We start from the raw sequence: 19,111 nt of genomic DNA, 5'->3' as shown, positions 1-19,111 counted from the left end.
GGCATGATATTATTCCTGTAGTACTTGAGTTTGAAAGTGATAACACTGAAGACCACAGCAATTTCATGTGCATTAATTCATTCTACCAATTCATTTTTTGGCTGTGCAGAAAAATCCTTCATAAAATTGGATTTTTTTTTATACCACACATGAATATGCACAGGGGTTACTCTTGGCTATGCATTCAGGAATTATTCCTGCTGTTGCTCAGAGGACCAGATGACGTGCTGGAGATTGAACCTGGAACTGCCATGTGCAAGGCCAGGACACTATCCACCAAACTGTGTCTCCAGCCCTTCCATTGAGTTTTTAACTACCATCGTGTGAATTTTTTGTTTGTTTGTTTTTGTGCTACACCTGGACATTCTCCAGGGTTACTCCTGGCTCTGCACTCAGGAATCACTCCTTGAGGACTCAGGGAATCATATAGGATGCCAGGGATCAAATTTGGATCAGCTGCATGCAAGGCAAGTGCCCTACCTGCTGTACTATTTCTCTGACCCTCTCATGTGAATTTTTATCTAGTTACATGGAGACCTAAGATTTGTAAGTCTTAGCAGTTTCAAACCAGATTTCTTCTACTGCTTTCTGGCCCATGTCAAACATCTGCTGTAAGTGCTTCCACCCAGTTTTTGCAGTAATCATGAGATATTCTTTGTTCTCTGGCTGTAGTTGGCAAGAATATGCAGCCATGACAAGTGATTGACAAAAACGACCACATACAAGCAGATACAAAGCATTTCTCTCTATATCTGTCAGTGGAATGATGCTTTCAAATCCTGCCAGAACATGACCTCCCACTTGAATAGGATCCTTACTCTCAATCATCATGTACATGATGGTGATTGCCACCTCAAATACATAGTAGCCATAGCTCATGTCGTCGAAATCTAGAATCCCAGACACTTGGTACACAGCATCTCCAGAGGCTGACTTGTTGGCCTCTACCAAGATGTTATGGTCGTTAAGGTCTCCATGATTGATACCTGAAAAAAAATCAAGCCATATAAAGAAAATACTTCATATACTAGTCTCTTTCCATTTCCATTTTCATTCTCAGACATAACAATTCAGAAAACTGGGGCCGGGAAGGTGGCACTAGAGGTAAGGTGTCTGCCTTGCAAGTGCTATTGTAGGACGGACCGAGGTTCAATCCCCCGGCATCCCATATGGTCCCCCCAAGCCAGGGGCGATTTCTGAGCACATAGCCAGGAGTAACCCCTGAGCATCAAAAGGGTGTGGCCCCAAAACAAAAAGAAATGAATAATTCAGAAAATTGGATGAGCAATCAGAAATAGAAAACCAAAACTAGGGGCCGGAGTGATGGCACAAGAGGTAAGACATCTGCCTTGCACATGCTAGCCTAGAATGGACCACAGTTGAATCCCCATATGGTCCCCCAAGCCAGGAGTGATTTCTGAGCACATAGCCAGGAGTAACCTCCAAGCATCATTGGGTGTGGGTCAAAAAACAAAAAGAAAAAAAGAAGAAGAAGAAAAGAAAAGAAAAACCAAGAACTAGAGAGATTGAGACTGGAGCACTAGTACAGTGGGTAGGATGCTTGTCTTGCATACGACTGACCTTAATCCAATCTCTGGCACCCTATATGGTCCCCCAAGCCTGCCAAGAAATATTCCTGGGTACAGAGCTAGGAGTAAGCCCTGGGCACAACCAGGCATGGCACAAAAGCAAACAGACAAATAAATAAAGAGTTAGAGAGATATTACAGGAGGTAAGGCATTGGCCTTGCATGGCTGACCCCGTTTGATCCTCAGCACTGCATATGACCCCCTGAACCCCTAAGCACCACTGTGTGTGACCCACATCCCGCCATCCTCAAAATCTTCAAAGCCTCTCAGGTAGGTAAACTATTTTTTCAAAGGAACAATGAAGGGACTATAGCAATAGTATAGCAGGTAGGGCACTTGTCTGCATGAGACTAATCACATTTGATCTCCGACATCCTAAATGGTCCCCCAAGCACCACTAGGAGTAATTACTGATTACTAATTATAGTCAGGAGTAACCCTTGAGAATTGCCAGATGTGGCGCACGCACACACACACACACACACACACACACACACACACACACACACATACACTAAATAGATAGGCAACTGACTTCAGCACAGAACCTAGAGGACAATGGAATTTTATATTCTTTTTTTTTTTTTTTTTTTTTGGTTTTGGGTTTTGGGTCACACCTGGCAGTGCTCAGGGGTTACTTCTGGCTCCTCACTCAGAAATCGCTCCTGGCAGGCTCGGGGAACCACATGGGATGCCAGGAATTGAACCCAGGTCCATCTTGGATCCGCCATGTGCAAAGTAAATGTCCTACCGCTATGCTATCTCCCTGGCCCATAATTTTATATTCTAAACTGTGAAAATTCTGAACTGTGAGATCTAAAATTCTGTAGATAGTGAAAATATTCTTCAAGAATGAAGAAAAATACAAATTTTCTCAGAAAAATTTACCACTGGAGAACTTCCATTAAAGAAAAATTTCAACCAATTTTCTAAAGAACTTCCATTAAAAAAAAATTCTAAAGTGGGCCAGAGAGATAGATAGCATGGAGGTAGGGTGTTTGTCTTGCATGCAAAAGGACAGCGTTTTGAATCCCATCATCCTATATGGTCCCCCGAACTTGCCAGAAATGATTTCTGAGCGTAGTGTAAGGAGTAACCCCTGAACAACACCTGGGGTGACCCAAAAAAGACAAGATAAAAAAAATTCTAAAGCTTTTTTTTTTTTTTTTTGGTTTTTGGGCCACACCCGGTGACGCTCAGGGTTTATTCCTAGCTATGTGCTCAGAAATCGCTCCTGGCTTGGGGAATCATATGGGACGCCGGGGGATAGGACCGTGGTCAGTCCTAGGCTAGCACACACAAGGCAGATGCCTTTAAGCCCTGTGCCACCACTTCGCCCCCCTCCTTTTTTAAGCAATTTTCTAAAGAAAATTCTTCAACCTTTTCATGCTTGCAGACCAGCACTTTCCTGTATGTTGGTCCACAAATGAGTAGTATAACCGTAGGCAAGTGATTTTAACCTTTCTACACCTTCGGACCAGCACCAGTCCATGGACCAATGACTGACTTTATAACCACTGTTATAAAGAAATTATTGGGGCCGGAGAGATAGCATGGAGGTAAGGCGTTTGCCTTTCATGCAGAAGGTCATTGGTTCAAATCCCGGCATCCCATATGGTCCCCGTGCCTGCCAGGAGCAATTTCTAAGCATGGAGTCAGGAGTAACCCCTGAGTACTGCCGAGTGTGACCCAAAAAAACAAAAAAAAGAATTTATTTTAGGGGACTGGAGTGATAGCACAGTGATAGGGTGTTTGCCTTGTGTGTGGATGACCCAGGATGGACCCAGGTTCTATCCCTGGCATTGCATAGGGTTCCCTGAACTTGCCAGGAGCAATTTCTGAGTAAAGAACCAGGAGTAATCCCTGAGCACTGCCAGGTATGGCCCCCAAACCAAAAATAAATAAATAAACAAACAACTAAATAAATGAATGAATGAATTCATTTTAAACATAAAAAGAATTTACTCCTGACATATAAAAGTACATCTAAACAAAAGATTATAAAGTAAAAACAATAACACTTTAGAGAATAAACCATAGAATTAGTTTACTGAAATAAGTCAGGAAAGAAATCAGGAAAGAGATGAATAGAATGAAAGCTTTTGAAGGTCTTAAGCTGTCTGTAATAAAATGGAGCTTTGGTAAATTCCTCCTGCTGGGATTAGATCTTTCTAAAATATGCTACCATGCTGCTTCCTTTGATCCAGTGAGAACTTAGAAGATGAGGTTGGCCAACACACCAGGAACAGCTCTCCGCCATGTTGCATCCCTGGCAGTGAAGCATCCAGACTTCAGAATAAGGAAAAGTGAATTCCTGCTGTGCATGTAAATGTACTTGGAATTCAGAGTAAATGGGCCAATCTAAAAAAACAAGACTGAATATCTGGAGGGAGTAGGAGCTCACATAAAATGATGCTCAAGGGTTTCTCCTAGTTCTGCACTCAGGAATTTCTCATGGATGTGCTCAGGGGACTTTACGCGATGTTGGGAAATTGAATATAGGTCATCAATACAACCCTACATAATTTGTTCTGCTTTGTATTTGAGTCAAATGCAACAATGCTCAGGGACCAGACCTTGTAAGATTTGGGGAATAATATAGAATTGATGCTGGGAATCAATCAAACCTAAGTCTGTCATGTGTGTGGCCAATGTCCTGCCTACTATACTATCTCTAGTCCCCTATACTTAATTTCTGATACATAAATAGTCATGATACTGAAATCTGTATAGAAATTAGATATTTGGTGCTCGCTTCAGCAGCACATATACTAAAATTGGAAGATTAGATGGCCCCTGAGCAAGGATGACATGCAAATTTGTGAAACGTTCCATATTTAAAAAAGAAATTAGATATTTGGAAGAGAGGGAAGAATTTAGAATATGTAAAGTTTTGAGGGAGTTTCAAATACAGACTATTAAGGGGAGTATAGTAGGAGCAAGCATGAAAAATGATATTATACATTCATACTTTCCTGATGTTTTGAAATTTAAAGTCCAATTTTTCAAAGACTTATTAGAATGGCAGGATACTCACAAGTTCGAAACTGACTTAACTTGGCTGTTATTTGATTCCTGAACATCTGGATGACCTGCTCCACAATCTCTCGATTTTGATCCTGCCCCAAGGCATACAGATAGTTCTCCAAAAGAGGAACGTTTCTCAGATTCCAGATGAAGTTCTCCCGATGGAGACTACTTAGCTTTGGATGCTGGAATTTCTAAATCAAAAGCAAGAAACTCATATTAGACTCCCAGCTAACTTGTAGCATGGCTTCTCAAACTTTTCCATTCAAAGCCCCCTTTTGCCTGAGAAATGCAACAAGGACAAGCACTTCCAGAAACACATAGATTTGTAAGTGTTTAATCCTGAATTGGGTGGCAAGGGTGAGGCAGTGTGGCACACTCTGTGGTGCTTAGGGATTACTTCTTTTTTTTTAATATCTTCATTTAAACACGTGATTACAAATATGATTATAGTTCACCAGTGCAACATTCCCATCACCAATGCCCTAAATCTCCCTCCTCCTCACCCCGCCACCACCTGTACTCTAGACAGGCTTCCTACTACCCTCATTCATTCACATTGTTATGATAGTTCTCAATGTACTGATTTCTCAAACTACACTCATCACTCTTGTGGTGAGCTTCATGTCGTGAGCTGGACCTTCCAGCTCTCCTCTCTCTCTCTCTCTTTTTTTTTTTTTTTTTTTTTTGGTTTTTGGGCCATACCCGGTGGCACTCGGGTTTCTCCTGGCTATCTGCTCAGAGATAGCTCCTGGCAGGCAGGAGGGACCATATGGGATGCTGAGATTCGAATGAACCAACTTATGTCCTGGGTCGGCTGCTTGCAAGGCAAATGCCGCTGTGCTATCTTTCTGGGTCCCTCTCCTCTCTTTTGTCTCTGAGAATTATTGCAAAAATATCTTTTATTTTTCTTAAAACCCATAGATGGGTGAGACTATTCTGTGTCTACCTCTCTCCTTCTGGCTCAGCATAACAGATTCCATGGACATCCATGTATAGGAAAATTTCGTGACTTCTTGCGCTGTGCGTAGGGATCACTCCTGGTGGAGCTTGGGGAAACCTACGTGGTGCTGGGGATCTAACACTGGTTGGCCACATGCAATGCAAATGCATTACCTCTGTACTATCTCTCCAACCCCTGAATTTATTTTTTGTTGTTGGACTTTCAAAAATCTTTCACTGTTGTCAAATTTTTAGAACCCCCATATTCAATTATACCAGTACTTCTCAACACAAGATAGTATGGACCCCACTGGGACCCCCAAGCTACTATGAGAGGCAAGGAAATAGGGTCAGAAGGAGGCCAAGGTTGAGATGAGATGAGCTACTTGACCCCATGTGGGGTCATAGGGGAGCTTAAGAAGCTAGGCATTGGAGCAGGTACTTGTGAGAACTACAGAGGGTACCCTTTCTGGCACAGACCTGGGGTGAGCCTGAGGGGAGAGCCTGGGGACATTCTCCCAGGATCCTTGACTTGCTGCAGCTCATGAGTTCACATGATAAAAGTGGGTAAGGCGCTTTCCTTGCATGTGGCCAATCCAGGCTCAATTCCTGGCACCCCATAATGTCCCTCAAGTCTGCCAGGAGTGATCCCTGAGTATAGAGCCAAGAATAAAAGTGAATACAGTTGGTTGTACTTTTTTTAAAAGTATATTTTCACATTAATCTCAAGGTGAAATGCTTTTTTTTTTTTTTTTGGTGTGCAGAGGGGGGCTTCCAGACAGTACTCAGGGTGGCTGAGGACAGACTTGGCTCTGTGCTTGGGGGTCACTCCTGGGGTGCTCAGGCAATCATGAACTGCTTGGGAATGAACTGAGGGTCTCTAGCTGTAAGACATGAAGTCCAGCCTTTTGAGCCATTTTCCCAAACCTGAGACATATTCCACACCACAACCCTGCAAACACATCCCACTCATATAAAGAATATGATCTCAGTAAACAATCCAGACCATAGCAGATATATCTAGATGTATTCTGGAGGTTTGCATATTGTTCTTTCGTTGCAGGGGAGTGTTTAGAAGTGTAGAGAACAGGGTTTTGAGGTGACTGGGAACCAAATATAGGCCCTCACAAGTGAAAGACAAGTGCTCTACCACTGAGCCCTATTTCGAAAAAGAAAAAAATAATGCTCCTCATACTGAATGCCCAAAGAAAATGGAAACAAAGGAGAGATAGCAGGAAGGTAGAGTTTTTGCCTTGCATGCAGAAGGATGGTGGTTCAAACCCCGGCATCCCATATGGTCCCCCAAGCCTGCCAGGAGCTATTTTTTTTTGGGGGGGGGTCACACCTGGTAGCGCTAAGAGGTTACTACTGGCTCCACGCTCAGAAATCACTCCTGGCAGGTTCAGGGGACCATATGGGATACTAGGATTCGAACCACAGTCCTTCTGCATGCAAGGCAAATGCCCTACCTCCATGCTATCTCTCCAGCCCTAGGAGCGATTTCTGATCTGTGCCTCTTATAGACACAGATCGGTGGGTGTGAGACAAATGGAGTGGAGGAATTGTAGACAGAAGTAGACTCTGGTGAAGAGACTGGTATTGAAGCAATGTATGCCTGAAACCCAATCAAGAATAACTTTGGGGGCCAGAGCAGTGGTGCAGCGGGTACTGCGTCTGCCTTGCAGCTGACCTAGGACGAAACACAGCTCGATACCCCGGCATCCCATATGGTCCCCTGAATCAGGAATGATTTCTGAGCGCAAAAGCCAGGAGTAACTCTGAGCGTCACTAGGTGTGGCCCAACAAACAAACAAACAAAAGAATAACTTTATAACTTCATGGTGACTAAATCAAAATAAATGTACAAACAGGAAAAAAATTCTTCCAAAAATTGATTTAACACCTACTTCCATAACCTTCCCTCTATGCTGTTACCACCATATCATCTCTAAATGGCCATGAAACCTCTATTTAAAAAATGTCCATCAGGTCATTATGGAATGGTTGTTGGAATATGGTATGTGTGAAAGTCAACTATCAATCACTTTTTAACTCTGTGTCTCATGATAGTTTAATTTAAAAAAGAATTTAAAAAATCCCACCAGGTCAGAGGGCTATTACAGGCTAAAAGCCTTGCTACAACTGACTCTGGTTCAATTCCCAGCAATAAATATGGTGCCCAAGTACTGCCAGGGGTCACTCGAGCACAGAGGGAAGAATAGCCCTGAGGGCTGGTTGTGCTCCCAACCCTACTCTCACCCCAATCACACCTCCCTTCTGATATATTTGCCACAAGAGATGCTTTTTGTTTTGGTTTGTTTTGTTCTGGGGGGCCACACCTGGTGACTCTCAGGGGTTACTCCTGGCTATGCGCTCAGAAATCGCTCCTGGCTTGGGGGACCATATGGGACACCCAGGGATTAAACCGAGGTCTGTCCTGGATCAGCAGTGTGAAAGGCAAACGCCCTACAGCTGCGCTCTCGCTCAGGCCTCAAGAGATGTTTTTATTCCTATTGAGAGGACTGTGTTCCTCCTCTGGTTGAGCTGAAAATAGCTCTCCAATAAAACCCATACCTTCCATCTCACCATGATCCCGGGCCTCAGAACAGGATTAATCCTTCACTCATATGACTATACTCTCAAGATCCCAAGCCTGGACTTCTGCCCCATGTCTGAGTTCTTCCTGCAGAGTAAACCTTTCCAGTGCTTCATCCCTGAGGCTGACACTCCTGACCACCTGAGTGTTTAAGTATGCCATGGACTAGGAACTCTCTGTAGGATAAGTGTTGAAAAGACAAGGAGTCAGGACTTTTAGAGTAGGGAACAGAGTACAGATGGTGGGGTTAGAGGCAGGGGTTAGGGGGAATTAATTTTGTGTCCTGAATATGCTCGCTACTTCTGTTCTTTAAAAAATATGAAGGATGAGGCCAGAATGATAATAGAGCAGGTAGGGTGTACACCTTGCATACAGTCAATCTGGAGTTCGATCCCCAGCATCCCATATGGTACCTAAGCACTACCAGAAGTTATACCTAAAATCAGAGCCAGGAGTCAACACTGAGTACTGCCAGCTGTGGCTCCCAAAAGGACAAAAAATATGAAGGGGCCAGAGCAATAGTATAGTGGTATGGTGTTTGGCGTGCATGGGGCTAGCCCAGACTAGATTCCTGGTACTCATTTGGTTCCCCACCTCCACTAGAAGAGATCTGAAGAGAACCCTGAATGCAGAGCTAGGAGTCAGCCCAGAGCACTAAAAAAAAAAAAAAAAAAAGTTCAAAAAAAAAAAGTTTTAAATTAAAAAACATGAGGGGTGAGGGGAGGCTAAGGCCACAGAGCAGAAGCTCAGCATGTGTAAGGTCCTGAGCTGATCCCTCACATTGCATCCCTTTCCCTGCACCACCAGGAACAGTACTTGAGGTACCTAAGAACCACAGTGCTGGTCACTGCAGAGAGCAGCCCCTGTTTTTAAAAAGGTGAAATGGGAGACCAGGAGTGTGGCTCAAGTGCCTTGCATTTGTGAGGCCCTAAATTCAACCCCTGACATTCCACAGCCCCTCAAGCACTACCAGATAATGGCCCCATTAAAAAAAAAAAGTAAATAAAAAAGTGAAATGTAGAAGCCAGAGCGATAGCACAGCAGGGAGGACATTTGCCTTGCATGTAGCCGAGTAGGCATCCCATATGGTCCCTGAGCCTGCCAGCAGTAACCCCTGAGCATCACTGAGTGTGGCTCAACCCACCACCACCATCAAAGTGAAATGTAGTACATGTACATTTCACTGCAGTCTTCATAGTCAGCACGTTTACTGAACTGTTGGGACCAGGGTTTTGACCATTTATACAGATGACTAAGTTGTTTCTAATATTCTTTTTCCTTTCTTTCTTTTTTTTTGTTTTTGTTTTTGTTTTTTTGGGTCACACCCAGCAGCACTCAGGGGTTATTCATGGCTCTACACTCAGAAATCGCTCCTGCCTTTCATGCAGAAGGACGGTGGTTTGAATCCCGGCAACCCATATTGTCCCCTGTGCCTGCCAGGGGCAATTTCTGAGCCTAGAGCCAGGATTAACACTTGAGTACTGCCGGGTGTGACCCAAAAACTCAACCCCCCCCCCCCAAATAAAGAAATCGCTCCTGGCAGGCTCGGGGGACCATATGGGATGCTGGGATTTGAACCACTGCCCTGCATGCAAGGCAAATGCACTGCCTCCATGGTATCTCTCCGGCCCCTGTTTTTGATATTCTGATTTCACTCTTTTTATTTGTGGGTGCTCAAGACTTACTTCTAGCTTTTCTCTCAGGATTACGCATGGAAGGCTCAGGGAACCATTTGAGTGCTGGGAATCAAGCTTGGGCCAGCTATATGCAAGGCAAAAACCCTGCCCAATGTACTCTCCAGCCCATCAGCCACAGTCAAATTCCAGTCCAGACTGACCAGTTCTTACACTTTTCTGTCGTTGTTGTTTTGTTTTGTTTTTGTTTTAGGGCCACATCTGGTGGCACTCAGGGGTTACTCCTGGCTATGTGCTCAGAAGTTGTTCCTGGCTTAGGGGATCATATGGGACACCAGGAGATCAAATTCTGGTCTATCCTGGGTCAGCCTTGTGCAAGGCAAACACCCTACCGCTGCACCACTGCTCCAACTCCTGCTTCTTATACTTTCAATGCTGTGTATCTGACCACTACCAGTCAAAGCTCCGGTTTCCTCTGCTCCCCAACCCCACCCCAGGCCTCTCAACTGCAGGAAGCATCAATGACCCAGCAATAATTCTGGTAGGCCAGCCGCAACTTCCGCCACACCCACAGGATTAAGGGACTGCACCTGTGCCCTAGAGTGCACAGATTTCACAGTTCCTAGCAGCTCACAACCCAAAGGAATGAGATTAGGAGAGCCAGTGGGCAAAGGAATAAAAGATGAAAAACGCCACACTACTGAGGGGGTAATGTGCTTCCTGGTTCCCACTAGGGCTGCCCTGTGCCTTGCAAGACACATGGAGCCCAGGGCAGAACTCTTGTCTCCCCATAAGGCTCTCTCCCTCAGAGACAGGCATTGGCACATCAGAATACAGATGTCACACACTGGCATCAATGGTCACAGGCTTGTGATGAGCCCACAGATAGGGTAGAAGGTTAAAGATCATAACATCTACATAACACTGCTACAGAACACTCAGATATTCCTTCAACCCAATGTGAATGTAATTCATATTCAGAAGTTGATATTTTAATGAATGCCTTAAAATCCATTTGCTACAAACTAGCTGAAAACTATTTTGACTGAAATGTTTGCCTCAGTGTCCTTGACCCCCTCACAAGCATATAGGTTCAATAAATGAAGAACGTGATGTCAAAAGGTGAGGACAGTGGACATAAAGCTGGCAATCATTCAACCGTCAGCTGAACTCTGCCAGGCCCCAGAAAACAGTGAGATTGTATCTTTGGTTTCATGGACAGGAAAAGTTTCATCATTTCTAGGTGATGAGATCACTGGGGACTCTGAATTATTTTTCATCAAATGTTCTTTAATGAGGGGGCCAGAGCCATAGTACAGTGGCAGACCCAGATTTGATCCCGGCAACCCAGATGGCCTCCCGAGCCCACCAGGATTGATTCCTGAGCATATTCTCAGGAGTAACCCCTAAGTGCTGCTGGGTGTGACCTAAAAACACAAAATTATTTTCTTCAATGACTTACTAACGGTTATTTTTGTTTTGGGACTACACCCCACGGCGCTTAGGGGTTACTTCTGGCTCTGTGCTCAGAAGTTGCTCCTTGCAGGCTTGGGGACCATAGGAGATGCCAGGGATCCAACCAGAGTCCATTCCAGGTCGGCCGCATGCAAGGCAAACGTCCTACCACTGTACTATCGCTCCAGCCCCACCAATGGGTTTTTTGTTTGTTTTTGTTTTTGTTTCTGTTGTGGGAGGGCCACATTCAGTGGCACTCAGGGCTAACTCATGGCTCTGTATTCAGGGATCTTTCTAGGTGGGTTCAGGAGATCACATCTCTGGTGCCAGAGATGGAACCCCAGGTCAGCAATGTGCAAGGCAAGTGTCCTGCCTACTGTACTCTCTCTGAACTCAGCAATGGGATTTTTTAATCAGTAAAAAAAAAAAAAAAAAGAGCTATTGCTGCATAAGGGTAAAAAGTTAAAGAAATATTAAACTACAGTTGCCTATAGTATGGACTTCTTTCTGGCCAAGAAAGAGTAACAGGACATTAACCCTCTTGAATAGCTCAATCTCTGGACAACTGGGTTCCTGGGGAAATGCAAGCAACTGAGTTGTGTGTACCTTTGTTCTTTTTGTTTTGTTTTGTTTTGTTTTTGAGTCACACCCGACAGCGCTCAGGAGTTACTCCTGGCTATCTGCTCAGAAATAACTCCTGGCAGGCACGGGGGACCATATGGTACGCGGGGATTCGAACCAGCCACCTTAGGTCATGGATCGGCTGCTTGCAAGGCAAACATCCCTGTGCTATCTCTCCGGGCCCTGTACCCTTGTTTTTAACCTCTATTTCTGGGAGTGGGGTGGGCTGGGTGTGGAGAAAGGAAACAGGTAGAAATGTGAAGAGCAGGGGCCAGAGAGATGGCACAGAGGTAGGGCGTTTGCCTTGCATGCAGAAGGACGATGGTTCGAATCCCGGCATCCCATATGGTCCCCGGAGCCTGCCAGAAGCAATTTCTGAGAGTAGAGCCAGGAGTAACCCCTGAGTGCTGCCAGGTGTGAGTCAAAAATCATATATATATATATAGTCATATTAGAAAAAATATTACTAATAAATAAATATATGTATATATAGTCATATTAGAAAAATATTACTAAAAAATAAAAATTTTAAATGTACCCAATGAGAAACACAAGAAGCACACTATAAAGACTGCAATACAAAATAGCAAATTTCTTCTCCCCTCGTTTCCAAATTCTAAATATCAAATTTCTGGGATAGAATGAAAAAAAATCTCCTAATCTTACAATTAAAGCGAGCCCGGCCTTGCCCATCTTTCTTAATTCCTTTTAAGGCTCTACCTTACTCCTTTTACCGAAGCTCTGGGAAGAGAAAATAAAACTGAGAGGAGAGGCAGCAGGGAGGCTGACCAACAACCAATGGAGAATATCCCTGTGAAATGGACCGAGGAGGCTCAGCCTTCCTGTGGCCAAGGAGCCTCACCTGCCACACCTCGCTACACCTGCTAAATTCCATCTCCTGCATTCCCACCAGACCACTTGCCATCCCTCTTGCCTTCTGCACCAGGCTATGAATGAGCTATGCCTGATCTCAGGGAAGGCCCTATCTTCCAACAGACTGTATTCCAACAGACACAGATGAAATCCACATGTTACTCAACCATTCTCAGTCCCACAGGCTCAACAGAACGAACCTTCGTCGCCAGCTCTGGTTGGCTCAGCCTTTTCCTGGCTTATGTGCTCAATCAATCTGCTCTCACCTGATTGCTACACTAGCCTCCTACATGCAGTCCTGTTGTGGCTTGCCTTTCTCTCTTCCAATCCACCCCCCATGCTGGTCCTTAAGGACTTATCAACTAGAAATCCTTGACAGCTCAGAAACTCTCCAAAGTCCTTAACCGCTGAAACAACAAAGTCCAAATTCTTTAGTACAAAATATAGCATCTTTCATGAACTATAGTGTTTCAAACAATGTCCCATTTCTCTCACTCCTAACCCTACTACACGCAGCCATACTACAATTCGGAGGCTCTGGAACACGTTCATTGTACCTCTGTGATTTCTCACAAGTGCTTTCCTTTAGGTGGAAAAAAGTTCTTACTCTATTTCTCTCACTGACTGATAGATTTTGAATTTTCAAAAACTAGCTCAGGGCTGGAGTGATGATACAGCGGTTTGGGTGATTATCTTGCATGCAGCTGACCCAGGTTCAAACCCCAGCATCACATATGGGTCCCCAAATCCCGAATCCCTCCAGGAGTAATCACTGACCAAAGAGCCCCGAATACCGCTAGGTGTACCCCCCACCCCAAACAAAAAGAATAAGTTCAGAAGTTTTTGGATTTTCTTATGGAGCACTCCTTAGATATGCATTATGAGACTGACACTCTCAGACATTCAGAATGATAGAGGAATAACTGGGCCTGGAATGGTTTAGAAAGTATCTTGGAAAAATGTCTTAGAAAGTCTGGCCTGAGAGCAGATGATTGTGAGTTCACTCCCTGGTACCACCATAGTCCTAAACATAATCCTGGCGGCCCTGTTGGTGATTTCTCGTGCCACTGTGATTTCTTTCCATACCATAGTCAGCTGTGCATATATGTGAGGATAACAAAGGGAGTGTAACTCTCAGCAAGCCGTGCAATTAAAACCATGTGAGCAGCACAAGCAATGTAAAACCCTCTGGTGAGCATGTGTAGGAGCCCTACAGAGATGCCTCCTTTCATGCTCTCTCCAGTTACACCTAGAATGTGACCCCAGGTGTGTAACCTATTGCCAGCACTGACCACTGCAACCTAAGGTGTGAGCCCCAGTGAGCAATCAAACACAACACGTGAGCACCATGGTCAGGTGTGCATAGGACCAGTCACCACTACACTATGACAACAGCAAAGGCAAGCAAAGAGAGAGCTGTAAAAACAACACCTGGGGAGGCCGGAGAGGTAGCATGGAGGTAAGGTGTCTGCCTTGCATGCAGAAAGTCGGTGGTTCGAATCCCGGCATCCCAGATGGTCCCGAGTCTGCCAGGAGAAATTTCTGAGCTTAGAGCCAGGAGTAACCTCTGAGCGCTGCCAGGTGTGACGCAAAAACAAACAAACAAACAAACAAACAAACAAAAACACCTGGGAGGCACAGCCAACGCAAGATGGAGCATGAAGGTAGGGTATTTGCCTTGCATACAGAAAGTCAGTGGTTCGAATCCCGGCATCCCATATGGTCCCCCAAGCCTGCCAGGAGTGATTTCTGAACGTAGAGCAAGGAGTAACCCCTGACCCAATAACCAAAAAAAGGGGGGGTGTAGTATCAAATAATTAAAGATGGGGCTGGATGGCGGTGGATGGCGATAAATTTCTTTCTGCCATCCCAGGCCACGTGGCTCAGCAACCTCCATGAACCGGCAGGTTCCAGGCCCAGGTGAACGGCGTAATGAAGACTCACTCACAGGCAGGCATCAGGAACCATCAACTTTATTCATGCCCTATTCACCACATGTGTGTGGCCTATCTCATAACCTTTTAAGTATTCAGCCATTCTAGGCCATTCTAGGCTACCCTGCGTCTTAACCCTTTCAGTCATTTTCCCTTTGGCCTCCATCCTGGTCCAAAACCACAAGAGGCAGAGACCCTAAAGCCAGAGAGCTCAGCAGGGCCAAAAGGGCCCGAGTCCCCTCGGTCCCAGGCTTATCTAACTTTTCCATTCCTGGGCGGGGTCTTGCAGGTAAGGTTACACCTAATATCTGGTTCCCAAGACCCCTCCCAGAAATGGGTGGGTCTCAGATAGGTACACCTACAGGGGGGGGGCAGAGAGAGATAGCACAGTGGTAGGGCATTTGCCTTACATACAGCCCATTCAGGATAGATATAAATTGCATATTCAAAAGTGGAAAAAGGTGGGGCTGGAGAGAGAGCACAGAGCCAGGAATAAGTCCTGAGCACCAGGGTGGCTCCACCCCCCCCCCACCAAAGTGTCTTTCTGATAAAAGGTGCATTGCATTCTGTCCTTATATCACACACTGTGATAATTGTCTACAATCTACAGTGACTGTGCCGTGCTGTGCACTTGTCCAGAAGGGGGGATTCTTTCATTTTCACAGGAGAAGGCAGTTAGCAGAGATTCGTTAAATACATAAAAATGTTTTGTGATAGACCTAGGAAAATACTTATTATATATGACACTGTTTCTATAGGAACAAACTATTTAATTAACACATTTTAGTACCTCTCCCATGCCCCTACCTCAGTGTTTCTGTTGTAGCTGTGCTGACCAAGGGTTACAGAGTATACCTAACACTTTGTTTTGAATTTTGAGGGCCCCACTCAGCAGTGCTCAGGGGGTATTCACAGCTCCAGGCTCAGGAGTTGTTCCCAATGGTGCTAGAGAGACCATGTGGTACCAGAGATAGAATCTGGGTGGGTTGCAAGCAAGGCAAGTACCATATTTTCGTACCATAAGGTGCACTCCCCCCACCCAAGATGGGGGAAAATGTTTGTGCCTCTTATGGAGTGAATGCTGCTGCCTGGAGCTGAACTCTGAGTGCAGGGGAGGAGAGCATACACTAACCCTTTGCCATCTGCAGTGTTATGCCCCCTTTTTTGCGCAGACATACCACATAGGACGAGCAATCAGGTCAATACACTTTCACTGTCTCATATAGAGCTTTCATTTAAGACTATTTGATCACTGCTGTGACTTTTAATTTATTTCATATTAATGAAAAAGTATTTTAAAATGTTTTTTATTTTCTGATGTAAAAAAAATTAGGGCCACTATGATCAAAATAAAAATTAAAAAAAAATTAGGTAATCCAGCTGCGACCCTTTAGCACAGAGCCAGGAGTAAGCCCTGAACACTGCTGGGTGTGGCCTCCAATAAAAACACCCCCCCCCAAAGTTTATTTTGGTTTTTGGGTCACACCCAGCAGCGCTCAGGAGTTATGCCTGGCTCTACACTCAGAAATCGCTCCTGGCAGACTCGGGGGACCATATGGGATGCTGGGATTAGAACACCATTCTTCTGCATGCAAGGCGAACGCCCTACCTCCATGCTATCTCTCTGGCTCCCCCCAAAAAATTTTTACTAAACAAATAAAAGTCTCATAGATGGGGCCAGAGAGATAGCATGGAGGTAAGGTGTTTGCCTTTCAATGCAGAAGGTCATTGGTTCGAATCCCGGCATCCCATATGATCACCTGAGCCTGCCAGGAGTGATTTCTGAGCATAGAACCAGGAGTAACCCCTGAGCGCTGCCGGGTGTGACCCCAAAACAAAACAAAACAAAAAGTCTCATAGACAGGTGTATGACTTGCATGCAGTAGACCCCAGTTTGAACCCCAGCACCACATGAACAGCACTGCCAAGAAAAGCCCCGGAGCCTCCAAGCACTGCCAAGTGTGACGGATCCAACTCCTTAGGCCCTAAGCAACAACGCATCTTTGTATTGAGCCAGCAGCCCTGTTGGGTGGGAATCACAGGCAAGGCCCCAAGCCTCCTGAGCCCTGCTAGGGGGCCTCCTCGGACCAGAAATATCATAAACAAACTCTCTTGTCTTACCTCCAGTGTTTTATCCAATGTGGCAGCAAGCCTTCCAATTTCATACAGTAGCTGCTGGCTCATGGGGATCTCAGCTATGGGTCTTCCTGGGAGGAAAGTCAGCAGCCTCACCAAGTAGCTCTTGGTTTCAGAGCCATGATCTAAATGGCATAATATACACATTCAATACCCTTAGCACTAAACATAGATTATGTGATCTAGTAAATTAAAGACTAAAACATTTCTTCATCAGTCTACAACTAAGCTAAGTGTAGTGGTTTTTGAAATGGCTTTCGGTGAGACTACAATGATAGTACAGTGGGTAAGGCGCACGCCTTGTACTTGGCTGACTGGGTTTGATCTCTGGCATCCCATAAGCACTGGCAGGAGTGATTCCTGAGTCCAGAGCCAGGATTCACTCCTGAACATCATCAGGTGTGGCCCAAATCAACCCCTATATTAATGCTGAGGACTTGGGAACAGAAAGCTAGTTCAATGGATAAGGGGCTTGTCTTTCACACAGCCAATGCCAATTTGATCCCCAGCATCACATGATGCTGCAAATACTGCTGGGAGTGGTCAGGCACAGACCCCAAAACAAAAAACAAAAGTCGGGTAAAGGCTGAAGTAATAATACTATGAGTCAAGTGTTTTCCTTGCATGCAGTCAATCCAGGTTTGATTCCCAATACCTGCTATGGTTCCCCGAGTCTGTCAGGAGTGATTCCTTAGCACAAAGTCAGGAGTAAGCCCTGAACAACACTGGACATGATCCAAAAACAAACAAATAAGCAAGCAGAAAAATAATCCCTGATTCTAGGTCTCACAACTTCTGAATCAGGGTCCCCATCTCCACTTGAATCACGTTCTGGCCTCTCCTAACTGCTGAAGAAATAACCTTGTAGACATTTGGAACCGAGGGGCTGGGAGCTGGTGTCTCACCTACAGACATGAGTGAGGTTATGCTGTCTCTTTTAGTACAGCACACTGAGGCAGTTGGGAATCCAGAAGCACTCAGAAACATGATGATGGAGCTCTGCACCTCAACCAATTCTGGAGTTTTGCTGGCCTCAGTGTTGTTGATTTTGAGGACATAATCCATTGGACCCTCCAGAGTATCGTTGGCTCTTGAAACGCTCACATGAAAATTTTGGTCATCATAGCTAGGAAGGGGCCGGATCTTGGACACTTTTAGCCCAAACACTGATTCCACTAGTGCAGTGGCTTGTGCCTCAGTGAAAGTGGGTTTGGTCAGAGTCTGTGATTTCTGCTCATTTCCACTTGACATGTCTGTGCAGGGTAGGGAAAAAAAAAAAGAAGAAAGGAGGCAGCAAATGAATAGCCTAATTTAAGTGATTTTTCATAAACCAGTACTATATCTGTATTCTTTTTTTTTTTTTTTTTTTTTGGTTTTTGGGCCACACTAGGCAGTTCTCAGGGGTGACTCCTGGCTGTCTGCTCAGAAATAGCTCCTGGTAGGCTCAGGGGACCATATGGGACACCGGGATTTGAACCAACCACCTTTGGTCCTGGATCGGCTGCTTGCAAGGCAAACGCCGCTGTGCTATCTCTCCAGGCCCTATATCTGTATTCTTGATTTTCACCAAAAGTTAAAAGTTAAAAAAAAAAAGGGGAGTCAGAGAGATAGCATAGTGGCAGGGTGTTTACCTTGCAAGTGGCTGACCCAGGATGGACATTGATTCAAATCCCGGCATCCTATATGGTTCCCCGTGCCTGCCAGGAGCGATTTTTGAGCACAGAGCCAGGAGTAACCCCTGAATGCCACCAGGCGTGGCCTAAAAACCAAAAACCAAAACCAAAACCAAAACAAAACAAAACCAAAAGTAAGGAAAAGTAAAACCGGCAAAGGAGATAAAAACAAATGTTCTGGTTTTTGGGTCACAGCTGGTAGTGATCAGGGATTACTCCTGGCTCTGTGCCCAAGGATCACTCTTGGCAGGGCTCAGGGGACCTTATGGGATGCCATAGATTAAACTCAGCTCTGGCCTCTGAGGGTATATTTATATGGTTAATTACTTTAAGATTCACTTTGCAAACTGAAGGTCTGCTTTCAGGACAGAACCCATCCTAGGAAAGCAGCTTGGACCTCTAGACCAGTGGTCTTCAACTACCTGGCTGCAGATATCTTGTCTTGGTTATAACTGCTAGTCTATGGACCCCTATGAAGAGCAAGTGCAGGTTTAGAGGTGCAAAAAGGGTAAAAAGGATAAGAGTAGTAGTACAGTGGGTACTTGCCTTGCATACAGCTGACTCAGGTTCAATCCCTGGCAACTCATATGTTTCCCCCAAGCCCTCCAGGAGTAATCCTGAGTCAGGAGTA

At 45.0% G+C, this 19,111-nt stretch overlaps 1 protein-coding gene and 1 pseudogene across 1 annotated transcript; one reads left to right on the top strand and one right to left on the bottom strand.

Moving 5' to 3' along the window:
• Window positions 1-376: 376 nt before the first annotated feature.
• On the bottom strand, window positions 377-18,058 carry HYKK (hydroxylysine kinase). Its single transcript, XM_049778181.1, has 4 exons — window positions 17,713-18,058; window positions 16,793-16,932; window positions 4,627-4,810; window positions 377-986 (listed from the first exon to the last, which is right to left on the bottom strand). Exons 1-4 carry the CDS (start codon window positions 18,056-18,058, stop codon window positions 538-540), a joined length of 1,119 nt encoding a protein of 372 aa, XP_049634138.1. The 3' UTR covers window positions 377-537.
• Window positions 4,337-4,430, top strand: LOC126029652 (uncharacterized; annotated as a pseudogene).
• Window positions 18,059-19,111: the final 1,053 nt, after the last annotated feature.

This window comes from Suncus etruscus, chromosome 1, assembly GCF_024139225.1.
Source record: "Suncus etruscus isolate mSunEtr1 chromosome 1, mSunEtr1.pri.cur, whole genome shotgun sequence".
NCBI lineage: Eukaryota > Metazoa > Chordata > Mammalia > Eulipotyphla > Soricidae > Suncus > Suncus etruscus.
The sequence above is the reverse complement of the archived record's forward strand: the minus strand, read 5'-3'. Positions and strand labels throughout refer to the sequence as shown.